Consider the following 22,349-nt stretch of genomic DNA (forward strand, 5'->3'; position numbering starts at 1 on the left):
TAACATTTTTGATTAATTTCTGCCTATTTTGTTCAGTAATATATTAAAACTGTTCTATAAAATTCTGGGGATGGCTTTCCTAGTGACTCAGACGGTAAAGAATCCGCCTGTGATACAGGAGATCTGGCTTCAATCCCTGGGTTGGGAAGATCCCCTGGAGAAGGAAATGGCCCCACTCCAGTATTCTTGCCTGGAGAATCCCATGGACAGAGGATCCTGGCAGGCTACAGTCCATGGGGTCACAAAGAGTCAGACACGACTGAGCAACTAACACACATAAAATTCTGGAGTGAATTCCAATTCTGATTTTTAATTTGGGTGGCAGAATTTAAATGTTTGTTAGAATGTTTGTTTTTCATGTTTCTCAGAATTTGGATTTCTAGGCTCATTTGCAGAGAAGGCAATGGCACCCCACTCCAGTACTCCTGCCTGGAAAATCCCATGGATGGAGGAGCCTGGAAGGCTGCAGTCCATGGGGTTGCTGAGGGTCGGACACGACTGAGCGACTTCACTTTCACTTTTCACTTTCATGCATTGGAGAAGGAAATGGCAACCCACTCCAGTGTTCTTGCCTGGAGAATCCCAGGGATGGGGGAACCTGGTGGGCTGCCGTCTATGGGGTTGCACAGAGTCGGTCACGACTGAAGTGACTTAGCAGTAGCAGTATCAGCAGGCTCATTTGATTGAGAGGGTTATTCTTTTCAGTTTAGCACATCTCTCTCTGTCCAAGCTTTCTGTCTCCCTGTCTGTGGGTTTTCTAGTTGCATTTTCCAAAAACCAGGGCTATTGGTGATGTTTCAGGGCTCCTGTTATGCTGTGATTTGAGGATATCACCACTCTAGTCACCAACAGTGGGAAATCAACAGCCCTGTCTTCTGCTTTTCTATTTATTAAGCTGAAATCCAATAGAAAATGATATTTTGAATATTCTTCAGGGAGGGCAGACCTCATATCTTGCCTGGAGAATCCCATGGACAGAGGAGCCTTGCAGGTATAGCCTATACAGTTCATAGGGTTGCAAAGAGTGGGACACGACTGACACGACTTAGCAGGCACAGACAGACCTCAAGCAGTGAGTTTGTCCTGTCCATCCCAATGTCTCATGTGGAACACTTTGAGTTCCTCTTACACATAGATTGTGCCATCACTGCCTGTTTCTGGATCTGTAGCCCAACAGGCACCTGTCTAGCTACACTGTGCTATGTTTCACATACTCAGATCTGCTGAGATGTTTCTCTTGTTTTTGAGGTCCTATTTTTTTCCCTTTATGTTTTTAAATGTTACTGATTGCTGTGTGTAGTAGAGAGGTGTCCAAGCATGAACTTACTGCCAACTTTTAACCCCAGAATCTGAATTATTTTATTACTTATGACTCAATCTGTTCAGCTTTGTAGCTACAGTTAGTCAATAAAGTATTAATATTACCTACCTTAACAATGCTAGGGTCAAATAAAAATTACATAAAACTCATTGAAATGCCAAGTTTTGACACTTTCTCTAAAAGAAACATTTGTGCACCTACGCAGGTAAATTTAGTGCTGTCAGTGCTAGGCATGGAGTAAAATTGGTCAATTTTTTTTTAATGGGGAAAAAACATAGATTTTAAATATTTTTAAAGGAAAAGAAATCAAGATATAACACATATAAAAATTAAAGATGGATGTGGACTTGCCCTTGTAAAGTAAGGGAGACAAGATTAAGTATGTACATCATTTAGCAAGGAATCATACCACTGAGAAGCACTAGGAAACTTAGTAACTATGGAAACCTCATAGAGAAATAGTTTCCCAGAAATAAGCATGTAATATGAAATCTTGACCCTTTAAATTCTTAGCTGACTTCATCAGCATCATACATCAACACATCTATCTAAATCAAAATATTAACTTGGTGTCTATATGCTATCACAAATGAAAAAAAAAACCCGTTTACCCTGGAATTGTATTTGTTTATTTTGCCATGAGACCTTAGTTCCCCAACTAGCAATTGAACCCACACCCCCTGAAGTGGAAGTGGAGTGTTAACCACTAGACTGCCAGGGAAGTCCCCAAATTGTAATTGATCCTGACTCATCAGGACTCTATCTTCTGCACATTTATTACTAGGAATTAATTATTTCAATTGTAGAATTTTTAAAAGCACAGTCTGGGCCTCAGAGATGTAGATCTGAACAGATATGCAAGGAAACCTTTTCTAACGCTTTAAAATTACTAACTAGGGCATGTTCCTGGAGATTCAGCTATCATCCAAAGAGGAAATGTTCAATTTCAATATTTATACTTGAGCTCCTTTTTTGTTGAATCCAAAAAAACATTGCCGTTTGTTTTTACACTTTTTTTCAAAATCCTTCTCTGTCTGGGACAGGGTCAAGTGACTGAACAGTTTAAAACAGTATTTTATTACCTTCTATCTAGTCAGGGTTTCACGGGCTTCCTGACTTGGAGCAAGCTCATGTAGCAGGCTTCCTTGCAGGGGACACTGCAGGGGACACACTGGGCTGCTTCACCCTCTGCAGCCTCAGATGGGATCTGACCATGGCATCCTCTCAAGAGCCGACAGGGATTCAGTTCACTCATTTACTCATTCACTTAGTCGTTACTGCACACCAGGGCTGCATTACGACTTTTGTGGGCTGTAGGTACTTTGCTTTTGTGGGCTCCTTCCTCTATAAAAGCACACTTAAAATTATACTTAATGACTGTGTCAGTATGATAATGCCTACCATCCAGGCTGGATTCATCATTATATATAAATTATCACTACATTTTCCTTCTCATTTAAAACAAGTTCAAACTAAACAAATTTATTTAGAAACAAACAAAGAAAATAAACTTATGGTTACCAAAGAGGAAAAGGCAGGGGAGGAATAAATTGAAAGTAATGGAGTTAACAGATGCACACTTTCATATATAAAATTGATAAACAGCCAAGATTTACTGTATGGCACAGGGAACTGTATTTGGCATCTTATGCTACTGCTACTGCTAAGTCACTTCAGTCGTGTCCGACTCTGTGTGACCCCAGAGACAGCAGCCCACCAGGCCCTGCCGTTCCGGGGATTCCCCAGGCAAGAACACTGGAGTGGGTTGCCATTTCCTCCTCCAATGCAGGAAAGTGAAAAGGGAAAGTGAAGTCGCTCAGTCTATCGGACTCTTAGCCTACCAGGCTCCTCCATCCATGGGATTTTCCAGGCAAGAGTACTGGAGTGAGTTGCCATTGCCTTCTCCGTTTGGTATCTTATAGCAAACTATAATGGAAAAGAATAATTTTAAAAAGAATAGAGGGAAGTATATATGTATATGTGTGTACATACCAAAGAAGCCTAAATAGTTTTATATCTTTATAAAACTCATTGAAAATGCCAAGTTTTGACACTTCCTCTAAAAGAAAAATTTGTGCAACTATTCAGGTAAACTTAATCTAGTGCTCTCAATGCTAGGCATGGGGTAGAGTGGTCAAATTTTTTTAAATGGTGGAAAAATTAAAGATTTATAAAGGAAAAGCAAAAAATAACATACACAAAAATTTTTTAAATGGAGGTGGACTTGCCCTTGTAAAGTTCTGATACCGGGGGAAATTTTTCTTGAGCTATGCCAGAGCCCTTTGGCCTTGCCATGCTCAGTTGCTTCAGTTGTGTCTGACTCTCTGTGACCCCATGGACTGTAGCCTGCCAAGCTCCTCTGTCCATAAAATTTTCCAGGCAACTGGAGAGGGTTGCCATTTCCTACTCCAGAGGATCTTCCCCGCCCAGGGAGCAAACCTACTTGTCTCCTGTATTGGAATGCAGATTCTTTACCACCGCACCACCTGGGAAGCCCATCATATATACATACATATGGTGGCTCGGATGGTAACGAATCTGTCTGCAACGGGGGAGACACAGGTTCAATCCCTGGGTAGGGACGATCCCCTGGAGAAGGACATGGCTACACACTCTAGCATTCTTGCCTGGAGAATAGCATGGACAGAGATGCCTGGCAGGCTACACAGAGTTGGAAAGGACTGAAGGACTAATACTTTCATATATATATATATATATATATATATATATATATATATATATACCAATTACTTTGCTGTACACTGGAAACTAACACAATCTTTGCTTCAATAAAAAATTCAAATTAAAACATTTTCTTGGGCCCCTATTGTATGCTGTCAACATGGCGTAATGGATAAGGCACTCCTGTTGAGGGCCCACACTGTTCTAAGAGCTGTAGCCCTATGCAAGAACACAGTGATTTTCTTCATGGAGCTTATGTTTTACGAAGTGGGAAGCAGATAATAAAAGTACATTCAGCTCGAGAGTCAGTTATAATTGTTAAGGACAAAGGGCAGATAAGGAGAACAGAGTGTTGAATTGGGACGACAACATAGAGTGGACAGAGAAGGCTTCACTGGGAAAGTCTTAATCAAAACAGGCATGCATTTGGTAGAAGCGCTGCTGAAGATGAGGAATCAGCACTAAGAACAAATCCCAGCGACAAAGCTGCATAAAGCGTCGCTCTCGAAGTTACGTATTCTCGACGCCTCAAAGCGAGCCCGAAGAAGGTCACTGGAAACCACTGCCTGCCACTGCAGACTCCATTTTGCTTCCTGGCATCATGTAGGAGGAGTCTATTCCTTGATCACACGTTTCCAGTGGGTCAGACTGGATGCCGGGTTTCTTCACCTCCGAGTGAACAGCAACGGGGCCCGGTGGCGGGGGAGGAGCATTGAGGACCAGCCCAGGTGGGAGGAATTAGAGCGGCCAAGGATGCCCTCACTCAAGATGGCGGCGCAAATCTCGCGCTTGGTCCCGACAGGCAGCGCGCCCGTTTACGCTGCATATGCGGCCCTGCGCTCTGGGGGGCGGGTCCACAGCGGTAGGGGCACGCGCGGCCTGCGGCCCAGTCTGAAGTCTTGGGTGCCGCGGCTGCCGCTCACGTCATTGTCACTACTCCTGGACAGTGGAGGGGAAGATGGAGCCGGTGACCGACAGCGGGGACCGGCCGGGGGCCCCGGCTGCCTCAGGCCTGTCGGCTTCCCAGCGTCGGGCGGAGCTGCGGCGGCGAAAGCTGCTCATGAACTCGGAACAGCGCATCAACCGGATCATGGGCTTTCACAGGCCGGGGAGCGGCGCGGGTGAGAACCTCCGTTCCCCATAGTTTCCTGTCATCCCTTTTGAGTCTTGGGGATCATTCTTCCTTTCCCTCCTCCACCCCTAGACTTTTCTGACCAAGCCCTGCTCTGTGACCTCTCCTCGGGCCCCGCCTCTTTGATGAGGTCCCAGGTTCTCACTTCTTCACCGCAGGCAGTTTCTCGTTTTTCTCAGTTTTCCGCCGCAAACTGCAATGCTCTCGATCCTGAGACCCTCTGCCGTGGTATACCCTATGCGCACTAACTCTGAGGCGGCCCCAACACCACCCCCCCGTCACCCCCTCGCCTCTCTTGGAGGGCGCACATTTTATTCCCAGACTGCTCTACCTACCGTGCCCGTCAGGAAGATTGCCTGCCTTTCTTCCCCTTGTAAATGCTTTCCCTTCCAGTGCCTTCCCTAGCGTCTGCCTTCTTTTTGTTCTCTCGGCCCCCATGAGCTTGTCTTTAATTGAACTGCCCCTCTAGTTCGTCCGACGTGAATCACGGCCCCATATCCTGGTGTCTGTGCGGTGCCCTCGACACTGTCATCTGCAGGCCTTCTTAAACAAGTGATAAAAATTGGAGCGACCATTCTTTAGAGACCCAACAAGGGAAACATGCCCATCTGAGGCCTTATCTCGTAATGTGCAGAGATTGATATGAATGATGTCAGAAACTGCCTTCAACACTGAAAGGAGTTCCTCATTTCTCCCCCAGTGACATGTACAATGGGTTTCTTAAAAAAAATTTTTTCCCCCCTGTATTTACTGTACACTCTTAAATTTCTATTTAGTGTTGCCTCTAATATTTGGCCTTCAGTCACTGGCTGCAAGTTCCTTAGATCCTTGTGACTTTTGCTCTGTGGGGCTTTAGCTATAACTGAATTTTTAAACAGTTAACAGATTTGCCACTGAAAACTGCAAAGAGAGGTAAGAGCCGTATTTCAAATTCTAGAACAATTGTTAGGAGACACATTTTCTCCTTTAATGGTTAATAGCAGAATATTCTTTCCCAAAGCATTTTCTTTGTTCTTTTGCTTTGAGATTTTTATTTAATCTGTCATTAAAGGTTCCCCCCAACCTTTGTTTTGTTTTAAACCGGAATAGCATCCTAAACGTGCTGAAGTACCTTCTAATGTCTCCTAGATGACAGTAGAAGGGTTACGCAAACCGGTAGGATGTGCCACACCCTATGCTGATCAGACTCTGGATTCAGAAATGTAATATTAAAAATAGTGGTTTTAGAAAATCTCCGTTCCTAACTCTTTCCTAACTTGTCTATTAGCTTTATCTTCTGTCCCCAAAGTTTGGGTTATATCCTCTAAAAGAATACTCTCTGACATTTTGTTTGTGTGTGTAGAGGAAGGAATTTGTTTCTTTATGAAGGATCAGTATTAATTCAGAGGCTGCCAAATTTTAGCTCTAGTGGCATATTTTTAAATATTAACAAGAAAGATGTTGTCCAGTATGTAATACTTAAGGCTTCTAAATTTCTTTTCTCAGAAGAAGAAAGTCAAACAAAATCAAAACAGCAGGACATTGATAAACTGAACTCCCTCACCATTCCTTCGGTTTCAAAGCGAGTAGTGCTGGGTGATTCAGTCAGTACAGGACCGTCTGACCAGAGTGGAGTGGCCGAGGTAAAGGGGACTCAGCTGGGAGACAAACTGGACTCCTTCATTAAACCTTCTGAGTGCAGTAATGATATAAGCCTTGAGCTCCGGCAGCGGAACAGAGGGGACCTGACAGCCGACTCTGTCCAGAGGGGTTCTCGCCACGGCCTGGAACAGTACCTCTCCAGATTTGAAGAAGCAATGAAGCTAAGGAAACAGCTGATTAGTGAAAAGCCCAGTCAAGAAGATGGAAATACAACAGAAGAATTTGACTCTTTTCGAATATTTAGATTGGTGGGCTGTGCTCTTCTTGCCTTTGGAGTTAGAGCTTTTGTTTGCAAATATCTGGTAAGAAACAGTGGAAAATGAAAATTGGTGATAGTGATGAGTGCTTTTAATCCGTAAGATTCATTTCTAATATGAATGTAATATTTGTGATCCATGTGACTGTTTGGAGATGTGTTATAAACTGCTGTTTGCCTTAGGTACAGAATGAAGTGTTCCAGTTAAATACAGAGCCTGATGATAATGCTAAAATCTTCTTGTATGCCAAGTACCATTCTAAGTGCTTTACATATATTAATTTGTTTAACCTCATCCTTATGAGCCAGGTATCTTTTGAATCTGTTTTGTAGATGAGGGAATGAAGACTCAGGTGAAATCATTTGTCCAGGGTCACATTACAACTGGGATTGTGACAACTGGGATTAAACCCAGGCAGTTTCATTCCAAAACCAGAGGGTAAATTACCTACACATCCTATATATTAATTACTGCTTTTCGGATAACTTGAAATACTAAAATACAGTTTTGGTCCTGAACGTGATGTAATGTTTTTAGGGTTCAGAGGCATTCAGCATTTTATAATGTTGTACTGTTACCATAACCGCAGTCCATCACGTACCCTCAGATGCCAGTGGCTGTTCCGAAAGGTAGGATGTGTTTTACTGTTTACAGTATGTGAAGAAAAGAAAAAGCACAACTTATATTCAGTGTCTTGGTCTTTGAGGTGTTTCCATGCAGTAGACATTTTAAGAAAACCTACCAAGTACCAGGCACATAAATAAATTTTCAGATAATTAAGGTTAATGTTATTAAGCAAAAAAGTCTTTAAAAGTCTCTCTTTATGCCAGTTTTTTCTTAAAGAGAATTCTGTTGAACAGATTTTTTTTTTTCTGATGATAAATTTTCATTGTAGCTTTCAGTATTTAGTGAGATGCAGAGCTGCTTTTTTTCTTTTTTATCTAAAGGCCTCTGCACTTCCATGTGTTTTAAAATTATGTCCTATTTTTGTGCCTCATTTTGTTTGAGGTTTTTTGGGTTTCTGGACTTTTTTCTTGCTGTCGGATTTTCAGCTGTTAATCACTGCTCTTACTATGCTTCCATTTAGTAATGCTTGCTCCTTTACTCCCTTCATGATATTTTAGTTTTAGAAATAAATGTAACTGAAGTATTATTTTGATATTTTCTGTTTTATTGTGTGAGAAGCGAGATAACCAAGCTGTTTTATCTGTAATACAAACACCTCATTATTTGAGGGCCAGAAATGAATTCATTTCTTGCCCCAAAGTGTGACTGAGGTATGTATGGCATCTGTTGCGAGTATTGAGCCTTTTAGATGTGCTTTCAAATTGTCAGGTAAATACCTCTAGATGAGAGGGATGTTTCTGCATGATGTATTATACATCAGTGGCCACCAAACACTTTAAATTACTTAAAAGGTCAATTTTTGAGAGAGAGGCATTTTGGGGAATATTGAAGGAGTATCCTCCCTCATAAAACATGAGAAACATGCTTTATGTTAAGGAAATCACACCTCTGTATTTGTCACCGTTTTGCAGAAACAAGACTGCTTTCAGCCACTAAAATTAAATTTTTATTACGGTTTTTTTGCTTGGAATTTTATCACTGCTGTTAGTCTGATTTATTGTGATTTGAATGATTATGTTGGAAATATGTAACTTTATCTTCTATCTTCACAGTCCATATTTGCTCCATTTCTTACTTTACAACTTGCATACATGGGACTATACAAATATTTTCCCAAGGTAAATTAATTTTTTTTCTAAATTGGGTGATATATTTAGATTGATTAACGACTAGATGATTTTAAGAACTTTTTAAAAAGTATTTATACTTACGGTTTAAATCAGTGCTATTCAGATTTGTTTGGCTCACCACTGTGGATCTTCAAACTATTTGTTTCTGTTTGTACCAAGTTCAGTTCCAAAAGTAATTAGAAACTTTTATAGCAATTTGGCATTACTGTAACATTTTTATTGTATTTTACAAAAAATGTTAGTCCACGATGGACTGGGGGGAAAGCCTCATTACAGAGTTTGAATAGTACTTGTCTAAGAAAGTGTTTAACTTAATTACTTAGTAAATTTAGTAATACATTTTGTTTCTAATAGCGAAAGTTAATTTAAAAATGGCTTCAGTTATCTTCAGTTAGTGTGGTCCTTTCTGAGCGCTTAATAACAGTGCACTTTATCTTTAATGCCAAGGGTCTGATAACTTGCAAAACACGCTTGGCCATACTTAGCAGAATTATGAGGAGTATCAGTGTGGACCTGGTCTACTTGACTATAGTTATACTATGGGACTTGGCTTGCCAGTAAGATAAGCTTATTTGAGTAATTGTGTTTTGTGTGAGATTTTTGCTAAAAAATGGCTACTTGACTGTTTGCTTGAAGTGAAGTGAAGTGAAGTGAAGTGAAGTCGCTCAGTCATGTCCGACTCTTTGCGACCCCATGGACTGTAGCCTACCAGATGCCTCCGTCCCTGGGATTTTCCAGGCAAGAATACTGGAGTGGGTTGCCGTTTCCTTCTCCAGGAGATCTTCCCAACCCAGGGATTGAACCCGGATCTCCCGCATTGCAGGCAGACGCTTTACCATCTGAGCCGCAATGCACTGATAGACCTCATGTGTGTGTTTAATAGATCTGAAACATATTTTTGAGGGGTCATGTAGTCAAATACTCAAAGTAAGAGTAAAGAAGGACAAGTAATTTCATTTTTTAATTGAAATGTTTTTATGATATAAATATATATATATTTATTGATCCTTTCCAAGAATGTAGTTTTAATTCAAACATTTGTTTAAACGTTTGCTCTTGAAACATTGATTTTAGTTTTCCAGTAGCACAAGTTTGGAAGCAACCTAAATGTCTACTAATAAGTGACTCGTTTAAAAAAATTATGGTGTATCCATTCAGAATGATAAAGGTCTCCATGTGCTGATAATGGTAGCCTGTCAAGAAATACTAAGATAAAAATATAGACCAGCATCTATAGTATACTCCTTTTTTTGTAAAAAGGAGGAAAATTATATGTATTTGATTTTGCTTGTATATGTGTAAAGAAACTCTGGAAGAATATTACATGAAATTATTAGCAGTGGTTATTTATGATAGAGTGTGTATTGGTTACTAGTGAAATGGGTGAGTGAAAAGGGAAATTACTGTACAATATTCTTTTAACAAAACATTTTGCTGTAACAGGTCTCAACAGAAAAATTGAAAGAATTATGCAGTTAACACCCGTTTAGTTACCACCTAGATTCTGTAATGAAAATTTCGTTGTATTTATCATATATTTACTCAGTTTTCTACACATCTTCAATGCATCACTTTTTAAAAATACATCTTTCTTTTTTTGGTGCATTATAAAGTATGTTGTAGATGAAGACATCAGCATATTTTTCCATTACACATTTCAGCTTACATATCAACAAAAATTCAGTGTTTCTTTATGGTTCTTTTTCTTTGTTTTGAGGTAAATTTTTCATACATTGAAATGCTCAAGTCTTTATTATACCTTTAATGAGTTTTGACAACCTGTGAAACCCAAATCCTTTCAAGATTTAGAACATTACTGTCAGGAAGTTCCACCATGCTCTTTTCTAGGCAGTCCCAGCCCCCGTACCATGAAGGTCTGATTTTCTTTTACCTACCATAGATTAATTTTAGCTGTTTTAGCACTTAATATAAATGGGATTGTTCAGTACATACTTCTTCATGCAAGGCTTCTTTCATTCTACATTGTATTTTTGAGATTCATCCATATTGTTGAGTGCATCAGTAGAATCATTGTCTTTTTTTTTCTGAGTAATACTCCATTGACTGAGTATATCCACTTATTTATCTAATTTTCCATTGATGGGCATGACTAAAGAAACTAAGAACTTTCTTGAATGAGTTTTTTGTGGACGTAAGTTTTGATTTCCCGTGGATAACTACAGCTTTTTGTATTTAAAAATTTTTTGCAATAAATTTTTATTGGATTGGATTTGGTGATACCGAATCATTAAATGAAAATTCAGCCTTGAATCTCTTAAAGAATGAGACTAGAAAATTATACTAGGAAATAAATGTTTAATGAATAAATGTTTGTATCTTATTGCATAGGCTCCTCATGACTCAAGTGGTAAAGAATCTGCCTGCAGTGCAGGAGACACAGGAGATGAGGGTTCGATCCCTGGTTTGGAAAGATCCTTAGAGAAGGAAATGGCAACCCACTCCAGTATTCTTGCCTGGAAAGTCCCATAGACAGAGGACCCTGATGGGCTACAGTCCCTAGGGTCACAGAGTTGGATATGACTAAGCTTGTGTGCACATGCGCGCACACATCCTATTACATATGAAATCGAACGTGAATTCTTTGCATGGCAGTTAGGCTTGACTCTACAGAATGTTCCTTTGATTCTGTTACAAATGTTTGACTGTCCTCCAGAACATCTATCAGTTTTCTGACTTTTGTTGTCATGAGACTTAACCCTACAATAGGATTTATCCACTCACTTCTGCTCCTGTAAATCTTGCTCATTCTCAAATGTCTGTTTTTTTTTGTTTTGTTTTCTTTAATTTGAAGTCCTGCTTTTTAATTCTACTTCCTCCTGAAATCCTTCTCTATGCTTTATTTGTACATAAAATACTGAAGTAATTTCTATCTCCTTTGAGCCACTATAGCACACATTATCCATGCAAGTATTTATATTCTGTCTGGGAATGCTTTCCTGTTTTTGTCTTAAACTTTTGTATATATCTTAAATTATTATTTATATCCTAATCTCCAATATAGGGTTTTTTTTTAACTTTTGATAGCAAGAATAGTGTCTTCCTTATTGCTGAGCAGTTTGTTCCTTTACATATTATATGATCAGTAAATGTTTGTTAATATATTGTTGATTGATGTCTTAAAACTTCATTAGCGGTTTTGAAATCAGTTAGGCAAAAATAACAGCACTGATGTTTTTTATAGAGCTTAAGTAGTCTTCTGAAAGCTGTAATATTTATTTAAGTCTTTCTCTATGCAGAGTGAAAAGAAGATAAAGACAACAGTACTAACAGCTGCACTTCTATTATCTGGAATTCCTGCCGAAGTGATAAATCGATCAATGGATACTTACAGCAAAATGGGCGAAGTTTTCACAGATCTCTGTGTCTACTTTTTTACTTTTATCTTTTGTCATGAACTGCTTGATTATTGGGGCTCTGAGGTACCATGACGCCTGCAGAACTCAGGAAGAAAAGCTTACAAAAAATAATTTCTATATTGCAGTGTCTTTAAAGGAAGAATATTGGTTTACACCTTCATGTAATTCTTTTACTTCTTGGATTTGTAAAACCATTTGATTAGGAATGGAATGACTGGTTACCTGACTAGAAAGGATTGAGTTTGTATTAATACTGATGCGATGATTAGAATACCAGTGTCAGTAATTGATTTTTCTTGTTTGATTAGAATTCCTAGTCTACACTTTTTCCTAACTTCTTGGATTTGTGATTTATCTTTTGGGAGCTGAGCTTGTGCTTAAGAGGGCAGATGAATGTGGTCTCAACCGGTCCCAAGAACTGCTTCTTGTATTTGTATTGTTCTGTCCTAAGAAATGGAGCCATCTTAAAAATAAAATGGAAGAACTCAAATTGTCTGTTTAGTTTGAACATTTTAACTTCTAAGGGCTGCATAAGGTAACCATGTTGAGTCAGTATTTTCATTTTTATTCCAGCACAAATATTTAATGGAGGAAATGATTAAGATTCATACATGTGAAATTAATAGGTATTTATGAAATCTTTCCAAAAATTTTTGTTAGCAAACTTCAAAATTGGAAATTTTTACTTTTGAGTTTTCGATTTTCAGAAGTTTTTTTTTTTTTTAACCAGTAGTATAGAATGAGGATGAGATGGCTGGATGGCATCACTGACTCGATGGACGTGGGTCTGAGTGAACTCCGGAAGTTGGTGATGGACAGGGAGGCCTGGCGTGCTGCGATTCATGGGGTCGCAAAGAGTCGGACACAACTGAGCGACTGATCTGATCTGATCTGATAGAATGGTTAGACATAAAAATGGGCTTTGAAAAATTTACTTAGGAATGTAACCCAATAGGAATACATCCTTTTTTAACTAAGTTAACACTGTCATTGGAGAAGGCAATGGCACCCCACTCCAGTACTCTTGCCTGGAAAATCCCATGGACAGAGGAGCCTGATAGGCTGCAGTCCATGGGGTTGCTAAGAGTCGGACATGACTAAGCGACTTCACTTTCACTTTTCACTTTCATGCATTGGAGAAGGAAATGGCAACCCACTCCAGTGTTCTTGCCTGGAGAATCCCAGGGACGGGGGAGCCTGGTGGGCTGCCGTCTGTGGAGTTGCACAGAGTCGGACACGACTGAAGCGACTTAGCAACAGCAACACTGTCATATTTGGAAGGTTTGTCTTAAAAGAGTATAAAGCATAACTAATGTCATTTGTTATTACATTTCTCTAGTTTTTTTTCTTTTTCATTTCTGTAGTTTTTTGTATGATCTGTTTAATTCTTGTGATATTAAAAACACATGCTTTTTTTTATTACGAAGCCTTTTTTATTTTGAACCACAATAATGGACAATAAGTATAGCATTTTAAGTCTATTCCTCTTACTCAGAGTAAGATTACAAGCACACATTTTCCCCTAAGTCCATAGAAATCTAATATCTAGAGGATTAGATAGCATTCTTGAATTTGTCACTCTCTCCCCAGGCCCTGGGAAGACATTTGGGTTTTTGATTACATGTTTTATTTCTTCCATTTCGTCACTTGACATATGCACAGTTTTTGTATTTGTAGATCATTATCAAATGTATTTCAAAGAGAAGACATGAGTTTGCTTAGGTGTGTTGACTTGTATCAAATGGAGATGGAAGTTTATTAGTGTTTGGGATAATTAAGAATCTTTTTACTTAGAAATTTCAGGGATCTGATATGTTTATACTAGATTGACAAGAATGGTTGTTGAAAGGTGACGTCTTTGACCAGTAGCTTTTTAGTCTTATTAGTTGTATAAATGGACATGTGGACACAAAATTGGTACTAAAAATGAGACTTATGAGATTCAGGCCTAGGGTAATTAAAATCAAAATCTGCTTTGGAAGCCAGGTCAGTTTGTTAAATAAATGATGTATTGGGGACATAGTGGACTATAATTACTTCTTTCATCTCTGCTAATAGGTAAAGGTAACTTCTTCAAGGACATAGAAATTCTGTAAACTTGCCATGCATATGCTGTGGCATAAAAAGCCAGTTAGAATTGTCATGTGAATGTAATCTCTTAAAAGGGAGTTAGAAATGAAGTATCTGGGAAAGGGCTCTGGCCTGGGTATCAGATACCTGAGTTCTGGTTCCAGTTCAGATTCCAAAAAGATTAATGATCTGGGATTGAATTTGTTTCCCACGTCTCAGTGGCCTCACTTGAGAAATTTGAGAAAGTGACTTAAAGAATCTGTTCAGACTTTATCATTAAGTTCTTCATAGCCTCATCCAGTTCCCTGGCTTCAGATACCAGGTACAGAAGCATCTTGAATTAGGGTGGTTTGACTTAGAATTTTTTGACTTTATGATGGTGTGAAAGTGACACATTTGTTAGAAACCATACTTCAAATTTTGAATCTTGATCTCTTCCTGGGCTAGCCATCTGCGGTATACTGCTCTCTGGTGATGCTGGGCAGTGGCAGAGAGCTGCAGCTCCCCGTCTGCCACTCCACGATGATCCACTTAAAAGTTTTATTCCCATAAGCCATTCTGCTTTTAACTTTGTTCATTTCAGTCACTCAGTCATGTCTGACTCCTTGCAACCCCATGGACTGCAGCACGCTAGGCTTCCCTGTCCATTACCAACTCCCAGAGTTTGCTCAAACACATGTCCATTGAGTCGGTGATGCCATCCAATGATCTCATCCTCTGTCATCCCCTTCTCCTGCCTTCAATCTTTCCCAACATCAGGGTCTTTTCAAATGAGTCAGTTCTTCACATCAGGTGGCCAGAATATTGGAGCTTCAGCTTCAGCATCAGTCTTTCCAATGAATATTCAGAAACGATTTCCTTTAGGATTGACTGGTTTGATGTTGCAGTCCAAGGGACTCTCAAGAGTTCTCCAACACCACAGTTCAAAAGCATCAATTCTTCAGCACTCAGCTTACTCTATGGTCCAGCTCTCACATCCATACATTACTACTGGAAAAACCATAACTTCGACTAGATGGACTTTTGTTGACAAAGTAATGTGTCTGCTTTTTAATATTCTGTCTATATTGGTCATAGCTTTTCTTCCAGGGAGCAAGCGTCTTAATTACATGGCTGCAGTCACCATCTGCAGTGATTTTGGAGCCCAAGAAAATAAAGTCTGACACTGTTTTCATTGTTTCCCCATCTATTTGCCATGAAGTGATGGGACCGGATGCTATTATCTTATAGTTTTTTGAATGTTGAGTTTTAAGCCAACTTTTTCACTCTCCTTTTTCATCAAGAGGCCCTTCAGTTCCTTTTCGCTTTCTGCCTTAAGGGTGGTGTCATCTGCATGTCTGAGGTTATTGATGTTTCTCATGGCAATTTTGATTCCAGCTTGTGCTTCATCCAGCCCGGCACTTTGCATGATGTACTCTGCATGTAGGTTAAATAAGCAGGGTGAGATTGGATTAAAGATTTACTGAGCATGGCCCTGCCCATCAGAACAAGACCCAGTTTTCCCCACAGTCAGTCTGTCCCATCAGGAAGCTTCCATAAGCCACTTATCCTTATTCATCGGAGGGCAGACAGAATGAAAACCACTATCACAGAAAACTAACCAGATTGATCACATGGACCACAGCCTTATCTAACTCAATGAAACTATGAGCCATGCTGTATAGGGCCACCAAAGATGGACAGGTCATGGTAGGTTCTGACAAAATCTTGTCCTCTGAAGAAGGGAATGGCAAACCACTTGTGTATTCTTGCCTTGAGACCCCCATGAACAGTATGAAAAGGCAAAAATATAGGACACTGAAAGATGAACTCCCCAGGTCAGTAGGTGCCCAATATGCTACGGGAGAAGAGTGGAGAAATAACTCCAGAAAGAATGAAGAGACGGAACCAAAGTGAAAACAGCGCCCAGTTGTGACTGGTGATGGAAGTAAAGTCTGATGCTGTAAAATACAATATTGCATAGGAACCTGGAATGTTAGTTCCATGAGTCAAGGTAAATTGGAAGTGGTCAAACAGGAGATAGCAAGAGTGAACACTGACATTTTAGGAATCAATGAACTAAAATCGACTGAAATGTGAATTTAATTTAGATAACCATTATATCTACTACTGTGAGTAAGAATCCCTTAGAATAAGTGGAGTAGCCCTCCTAGTCAACAAGAGTCTGAAATGCAGTACTTGGGTTCAATCTCAAAAATGACAGAATGATCTCTGTTTTCAAGGCAAATCATTCAATATCACAGTAATCCTAGTCTATTCCCCAACCTCTAATGCCAAAGAAGCTGAAGTTGAATGGTTCTATGATGACCTACAATACCTTCTAGAACTTTCAGTACAGTACTCAATAAATTACATGATAGTCAACACTTTATTGTAGAGTTTATCTTAGATGATTTTGCCCAACTGTAGGCTAATGTGTGAGTTCTGAGCACATTTAAGGTTGGCTAGGTAGGCTGAGATGATGGGTAGGTTAGGTATATTAAATGTATTTAACACTTAACAGTATTTTAAACTTCAGTTCAGTCACTAAACTTAACTATGGGTTTATCAGGATGCAACCCCACCCTCAGTCAAGAAAGATCTGTATTATACATTCTATAAAGTATGATCCCTATCCAATCTCATTCTCCTTTGAACTCCAAACTCACACATTCGCTTTCAGCCATTATCACCTTCTGGATACCTAGTAGACAGAAACACTGATTTTTCTCTCCTTTTCCCACCAAATCTGCTGTGTCCAGGCCTTTTTCATCTCCACAAATTTACCGCAATCCACAGTAGCTCTGTTCAAAACCTAGGAGTCATCTTTATTCCTCCCCTTACCAGTGCATCTCACATCCTTTTTATCAATTAGTGTTTGGAAAGCTGCCTGGGGAATACATCCAGAATCTGACCACTTTTCATTGTTCCACAGTTTACATCTTTAGTAGTTTCTTATTTCTTTTAGACTGAAACACACTCCTTAACCTTCAGGCCACATACAAGCAATTTACAGTGGCTCTGATACTTGACTCCTTGATGTCCATTCTGTCCCATACTGGCTCAGGCTCTCCTTATCCTTGGCGTGGACTGCACTGCTGCCGCAAGTGGTCAGTAAATCACAGATGAAGGGCAGAAGCCTGTCTTGGAGTCTTAACTTCTTGATTTCATTTTCTAAAAATTCAAATTTATTGAGGTAAGATTTACATACAGTAAAACACACCAATTTCAAGCATATAGTTCAGGGAATTTCTTGGCCATCCAGTGGTTAGAACTTTGTGCTTCCACTGCAGGGGATTCAGATTGATCCCTGGTTGGGAACTAAGATGTCCCACAGGCTGTGGCATGGCCAAAAAAAAAAGCATAAAGTGTACAGTTCAATGAATTTTGACATACATCCATGCAATGATTGCCACAGTGAAGATATGGAATTTGACTGTCATCCTTATGTGCAAGAACATAAAATAGTACAGAGACATGTAAAGTAAATGAGAGCCTGTCCCCAACTCCTTTATAGATTTCTGCTAAAACAACTCAACATTTCAGTGAGTTCAATAGGTGAGTCATTCTCCACCTTGATTGCATTGTACTTCAGAAGTACCTGAGAAGCTTGAAAATTCCCGATGCATAGGAGGGACTCCAATGAATCCAAAGAACGTCTGGAGGTTGTAAAGACCTCACCAGACCTACTCCCATAATTTACATTTTAAGATAACAGAATTAGCCAGAAGGTTTAATCCAGAGACTGTCCTCAGGCAGGATACATTATTGTTATATAATCCTAAGGAATGTAGAGAAGGGAAAAAAGTTTGTCCTTTCTTCCTCCTTGAGAATTCCAGACCCCTCTCTCCTTGGGGACCCCTAGACTCCTTATCAACCTGCCTAGGAAATGACTTTCTCATTATCAGAATGGAACACATGCATCCGCATGCACATATTTAAGCTCCCAAGTGCAGACAATGTTAAGAACCATGATAATCTTTGTGTGTGTGTGTGTGTGTGTGTGTGTGTGTGTGTGTGTTTGTGGCTCTTTGTGGCATGTGGGACCTTAGTTCCCTGATCAGGGATCCCAACCTGGACCCCTGAATTGGAAGCATTGGAATGCTGCCAAGAGAGCCATTATAATCTTGTGTACAGATGTTTAGCTCTTCCTCCTCTTCAAGGAGTTAAGTTCTTCTCAGTCTTCAAATCTTACTTCAAAGGTCACCTCCTCAGGGAAATCTTTTTCTGAATTCTGCTCCTATGGTAGAATCTCTTTCCTGTTGCAAAACTTCTGCAAGTGTTTGTATTAATGTCTATGTATGCCACTGGGCTTCCCTGGTGGCTCAGACAGTAAAGAATCTGCCTGCAATGCAGGAGACCCGGGTTCCATCCCTGGGATGGGAAGATCCCCAGGAGAAGGAAATGGCAACCCACTCTAGTATTCTTGCCTGAGAAATCCCACAGACAGAGGAGGCTGGCAGGCTACAGTCCCTTGGGTCGCAAAGAGTCAGACAGGACTGAACAACTTTCACTTCATGTCTGCCACTACATTGAAAGCTCATTGGAATCTAGAACATGCCTGACACGTAACAATATGTATAAATGAATATATAAATGAGAGTGAATTGAAATGTTTGTAGCATCTCTTAGCTCAGTTTAAGGCAGATATCAGTGTACGTCCTGGGACAGCTCAGGGATATTTATGGCGCTTCAGTGCTGCTTGTGAGAAAGACCCTCCCAGGGTCTGCAAGGTTGAGGCACTGCCCACTACCGCACCGAGACCGGCGGGTTGCGGTGACTGTGCAGGGAAAACGGCGGAGGCAATCGCTTTTCGCGCAGCCGGTGCTGTGCGGCCTCCAGGCTATAGGAGGAGCTGTGGAGCGACAACCACTTCCGGCCCGCTTTTTCCTTCCTGCCGCTGGCGCCAGCACGTCTTGTTTTCGTTGGCTGCGTTCGGATGGCAGCTGCCACTGTGGCTGCGGCCGCTTCTTAGTGGTACCCCTTTCCCGGCGTGCCGAGGGCGGTGCGTTCTCCTAATCTGTCCGGATCTCGTGCGCGTGGTTCCGAAGGGCGCCGGTTTCCCACAGCAGGCGGTATGGGCAGGGAGTCACGGTAAGGCGGAGCGCCGACCGCCGAGCGGCTTCTTTGCGGGGAACAGGCGGGAGTCGAGGTGGCCTCGGGGCCCGGCCTGGCTAAGCGGCCCCACGTGTGGCCAGCGCTGCCCGCGGCTGCTGGAGGGGCTGGGAGACCTCTGCTGAGGGAGTGGCTGTACTTGGGTGAGCGGTAGGCACAGGGTTCCCCTGCTCTGCCATCGGCCGGTTCGAGCCCCTGGAGCGGGAACTTGTAAGAGATCTCCAGGACTTGTAAGAGATCCCGCCATTTCCGCAGAGCTTACCAGGATCTCCTCATTCAATGGCGATCCCAAGTGAATTTCTCACCACTTCGTGTTTGGACCATATCTTTGGTCCCTAACGCTACTTTAGTTCTTTGTGAGCGCGGGATATTTTCTTAAGTTAATTGAAAGGAGCGTGTGGTCAAACATTTTTACAACACCCATAACTTTGTACATGACTAGGCTTTTATTTGCCTGGAAAATCCCATGGACGGAGGAGCCTGGTAGGCTGCAGTCCATGGGGTCGCTAAGAGTCGGAAACGACTGAGCGACTTCACTTTCGCTTTTTACTTTCATGCATTGGAGAAGGAAATGGCAACCCACTCCAGTGTTCTTGCCTGGAGAATCCCAGGGACGGGGTAGCCTGGTGGGTTGCTGTCTGTTGGGTCGCACAGAGTCGGACACAACTGAAGCGACTTAGCAGCAGCAGCAGCAGGCTTTTATTGGGCTACAATAAATGCTTGTGACATGGACATTTACTTTGTAAATAGATCTCAGATTTCTTTATTTGTTTTTTATCCTTTTAAAACTGAGAATTGGGAGCTCTTACTAGAACTCTTTTCAAAAACAGTTTATATTGTTCCCTGGTTTGGGCTCTTGAGATTTTTATCTTTAATGTACAAATTTGGTTAATATTTAGCGGTTACTGAAAGATAATTTATATGTTGGGTGATAAATAATAAGTAAGGTAGTAGTAGTTTACTGAGGTATTATTAACTTTCAGGGAAATGGGCAACGCTTAAGGGTAGAGCTTGATAAAATTTAACAAATCTATAAAGTTTATTCGTTTAACTGGATAAAGAGTATTTCCATAACTACGGAAAATTTCTTTGAAAGTCTTTGAAATCTCCGTGGAAGCGTTGGTATTTGTCTGGCCACCTAGGCGGGAAACCTGGAAGTGATATTTACTTGACTCCTCCTCCTCTCAATGTTTACATCCAGTTAGATTCTGCACTCTGTTGCCATTCCTGCTTTCCCTGACTTAATTCAGGCCTTAATCATACATTGCTCAGACTGCTACACCTCCGTCAAGTTGATTAGCTTCCTCTGATCTTGCTCTTCTAATTGATTCCACACCGCAGCCAGAATGATACTTCTGAAATAAACATAAGGTTATGTCATTTCCATGCTCTCATGTCCATTAGTTCTTACTGCTTTCAAGATGAACCCTTAGGGCCCTTCCCAAGAAGGTCCCTTCCATCCCTTAGGCCTTCTTCCCGACCGCTCTGCCTCATGACTTGTGCAGGAGGTTTGCTGTTGTACTTGACATTTAATTAGTCATTGAAATACCCAATACCCAGCTTTTGATACTTGTCAACAACTCTACACCTGACATTCTGACCCAAGCCACCACTGTTTCTTACTTGCTTGGTTGCTATTTACCTATTTTCCCTGCTTCTGCCCTCGCCTTTCTTTGGTTTGTTTTCTCCTTAGCAGCCAGAGTAATGTTTTAAAAATAGTAATGCTTAAAATCTTCCAATAGCCTTCTCAAAGGAAAAAAAAAGACTATCCTGATAACTGCCCATAAAACTCTCCACATTTGGCTACCATGCTCCTCTCAGCTGTTTTTCTCCATAGCTCCAAATGACATTGTATTGACTCTTTTTTTTTAACTTGTCTTCTCTTCCTTTAGCAGCACAAAGCTGCTTGAGCCTCAAAAGCAGGAACTTGGTCTCTTTTGCTTACTGTTCTTGGTTCTCTAACAGTGTTTCCTCTCTACATCTGCTGAAGCGGAAGAGTTCATGCTTTCCCTCTAATTTTAAAAGAGTTGATGTGTAAAAAGTCCTTTCAGTGTTTATCTGCTGAGACTTTTAGGGAAAATAATAAAATAAATAAAATGTAATAGAAGCTAAGTGTGTTTGCTAAGCTTAATCTTTAACTTAATATTCTAGCCACTATCGAAAGCGATCAGCATCACGGGGACGCTCTGGAAGTCGATCTAGAAGTCGTTCACCCTCAGACAAAAGAAGTAAACGTGGAGATGATAGACGGTCTAGAAGCAGGGATAGAGACAGGAGGAGAGAGAGGTCTCGTAGCAGGGATAAAAGAAGATCTCGGTCGAGAGACAGGAAGCGGCTGAGGTAAGACGGTAATCTCCAAAGAACTCTTGATAAATTGGGCTTCTTTAAAAGTTTTAGTGGTCCCTTTAATTGGTGGTAGAATTTAGTGATCTGTTTGCTGGCTGTCTGTTTTAATCCCAGCTGATTTGATTAGGTACATAAGTGATTTGCCTAGAACAAAACCTTTCAAACAATATTTTTCCCCTTTTCTACTGTTAAACGGTATTTTAAGTTTGTAAACTTGAGGTGGTGTTTCTTGTAATCCAAAGAGAACTTAAAAATTTTTTTTTTTTTAATTAGAGAAAAATTGCTTTACAATGTTGTGTTGGTTTCTGCTGTGCAACATCACAAAGAACTCTTAAAGCCCCCAGGAAAGGTTTAAAAAAAAGAAGTAAAAGTTGAGGTAATATGCCATTGAGGGGGTTCTAATCTAAACCTGTCCCAAGAAAGCCGATCCATGTGTTCAGAGCCACCACTAGAGCTGACTGGAGAAGGAAGAACAGAACAGGGCCATGTCCACTTCTTGTTTGAAATGATTTTAAAGAATTTTTTCAGATTTAACCGAAGAACATCCTAGTTTTTAAAAACTTGTACTTGATTAAATATTCCTTGGCACCACCCAAGGATCTGTAACTTCCCTGGTGGTGAAAAACAGTCTTTAAATAAAAATAATCTCACATGGCAAAAAAAGTTTTCTAA

General features: G+C 40.6%; 2 protein-coding genes across 3 annotated transcripts in view; both read left to right on the forward strand.

Annotated features, from left to right (window-relative positions):
* The first annotated feature begins 4,817 nt into the window (after positions 1-4,817).
* On the forward strand, positions 4,818-12,657 carry CAMLG (calcium modulating ligand). 2 transcript variants are annotated; one of them, XM_061423533.1, is made up of 4 exons: positions 4,826-5,124; positions 6,621-7,078; positions 8,713-8,778; positions 12,048-12,657. In XM_061423533.1, the coding sequence occupies exons 1-4, from the start codon at positions 4,962-4,964 to the stop codon at positions 12,237-12,239; spliced, it is 879 nt and encodes a 292-aa protein (XP_061279517.1). In that variant the 5' UTR covers positions 4,826-4,961; the 3' UTR covers positions 12,240-12,657. The 2 variants fall into 2 exon arrangements, with proteins under 2 accessions (XP_061279518.1, XP_061279517.1); XM_061423534.1 differs by lacking the exon at positions 8,713-8,778 and having other exon boundaries at positions 4,818-5,124.
* A 6,461-nt stretch (positions 12,658-19,118) lies between these two features.
* DDX46 (DEAD-box helicase 46) overlaps positions 19,119-22,349 on the forward strand; it is a 68,462-nt gene continuing 65,231 nt past the window's right edge. The window contains exons 1-2 of the mRNA XM_061423532.1: positions 19,119-19,310; positions 21,483-21,671. Coding sequence (XP_061279516.1) covers positions 19,294-19,310; positions 21,483-21,671 — 206 coding nt within the window. The 5' untranslated portion in view covers positions 19,119-19,293. The remainder of the gene's footprint in view (positions 19,311-21,482; positions 21,672-22,349) is intronic.

Source organism: Bos javanicus, chromosome 7, assembly GCF_032452875.1.
Source record: "Bos javanicus breed banteng chromosome 7, ARS-OSU_banteng_1.0, whole genome shotgun sequence".
NCBI lineage: Eukaryota > Metazoa > Chordata > Mammalia > Artiodactyla > Bovidae > Bos > Bos javanicus.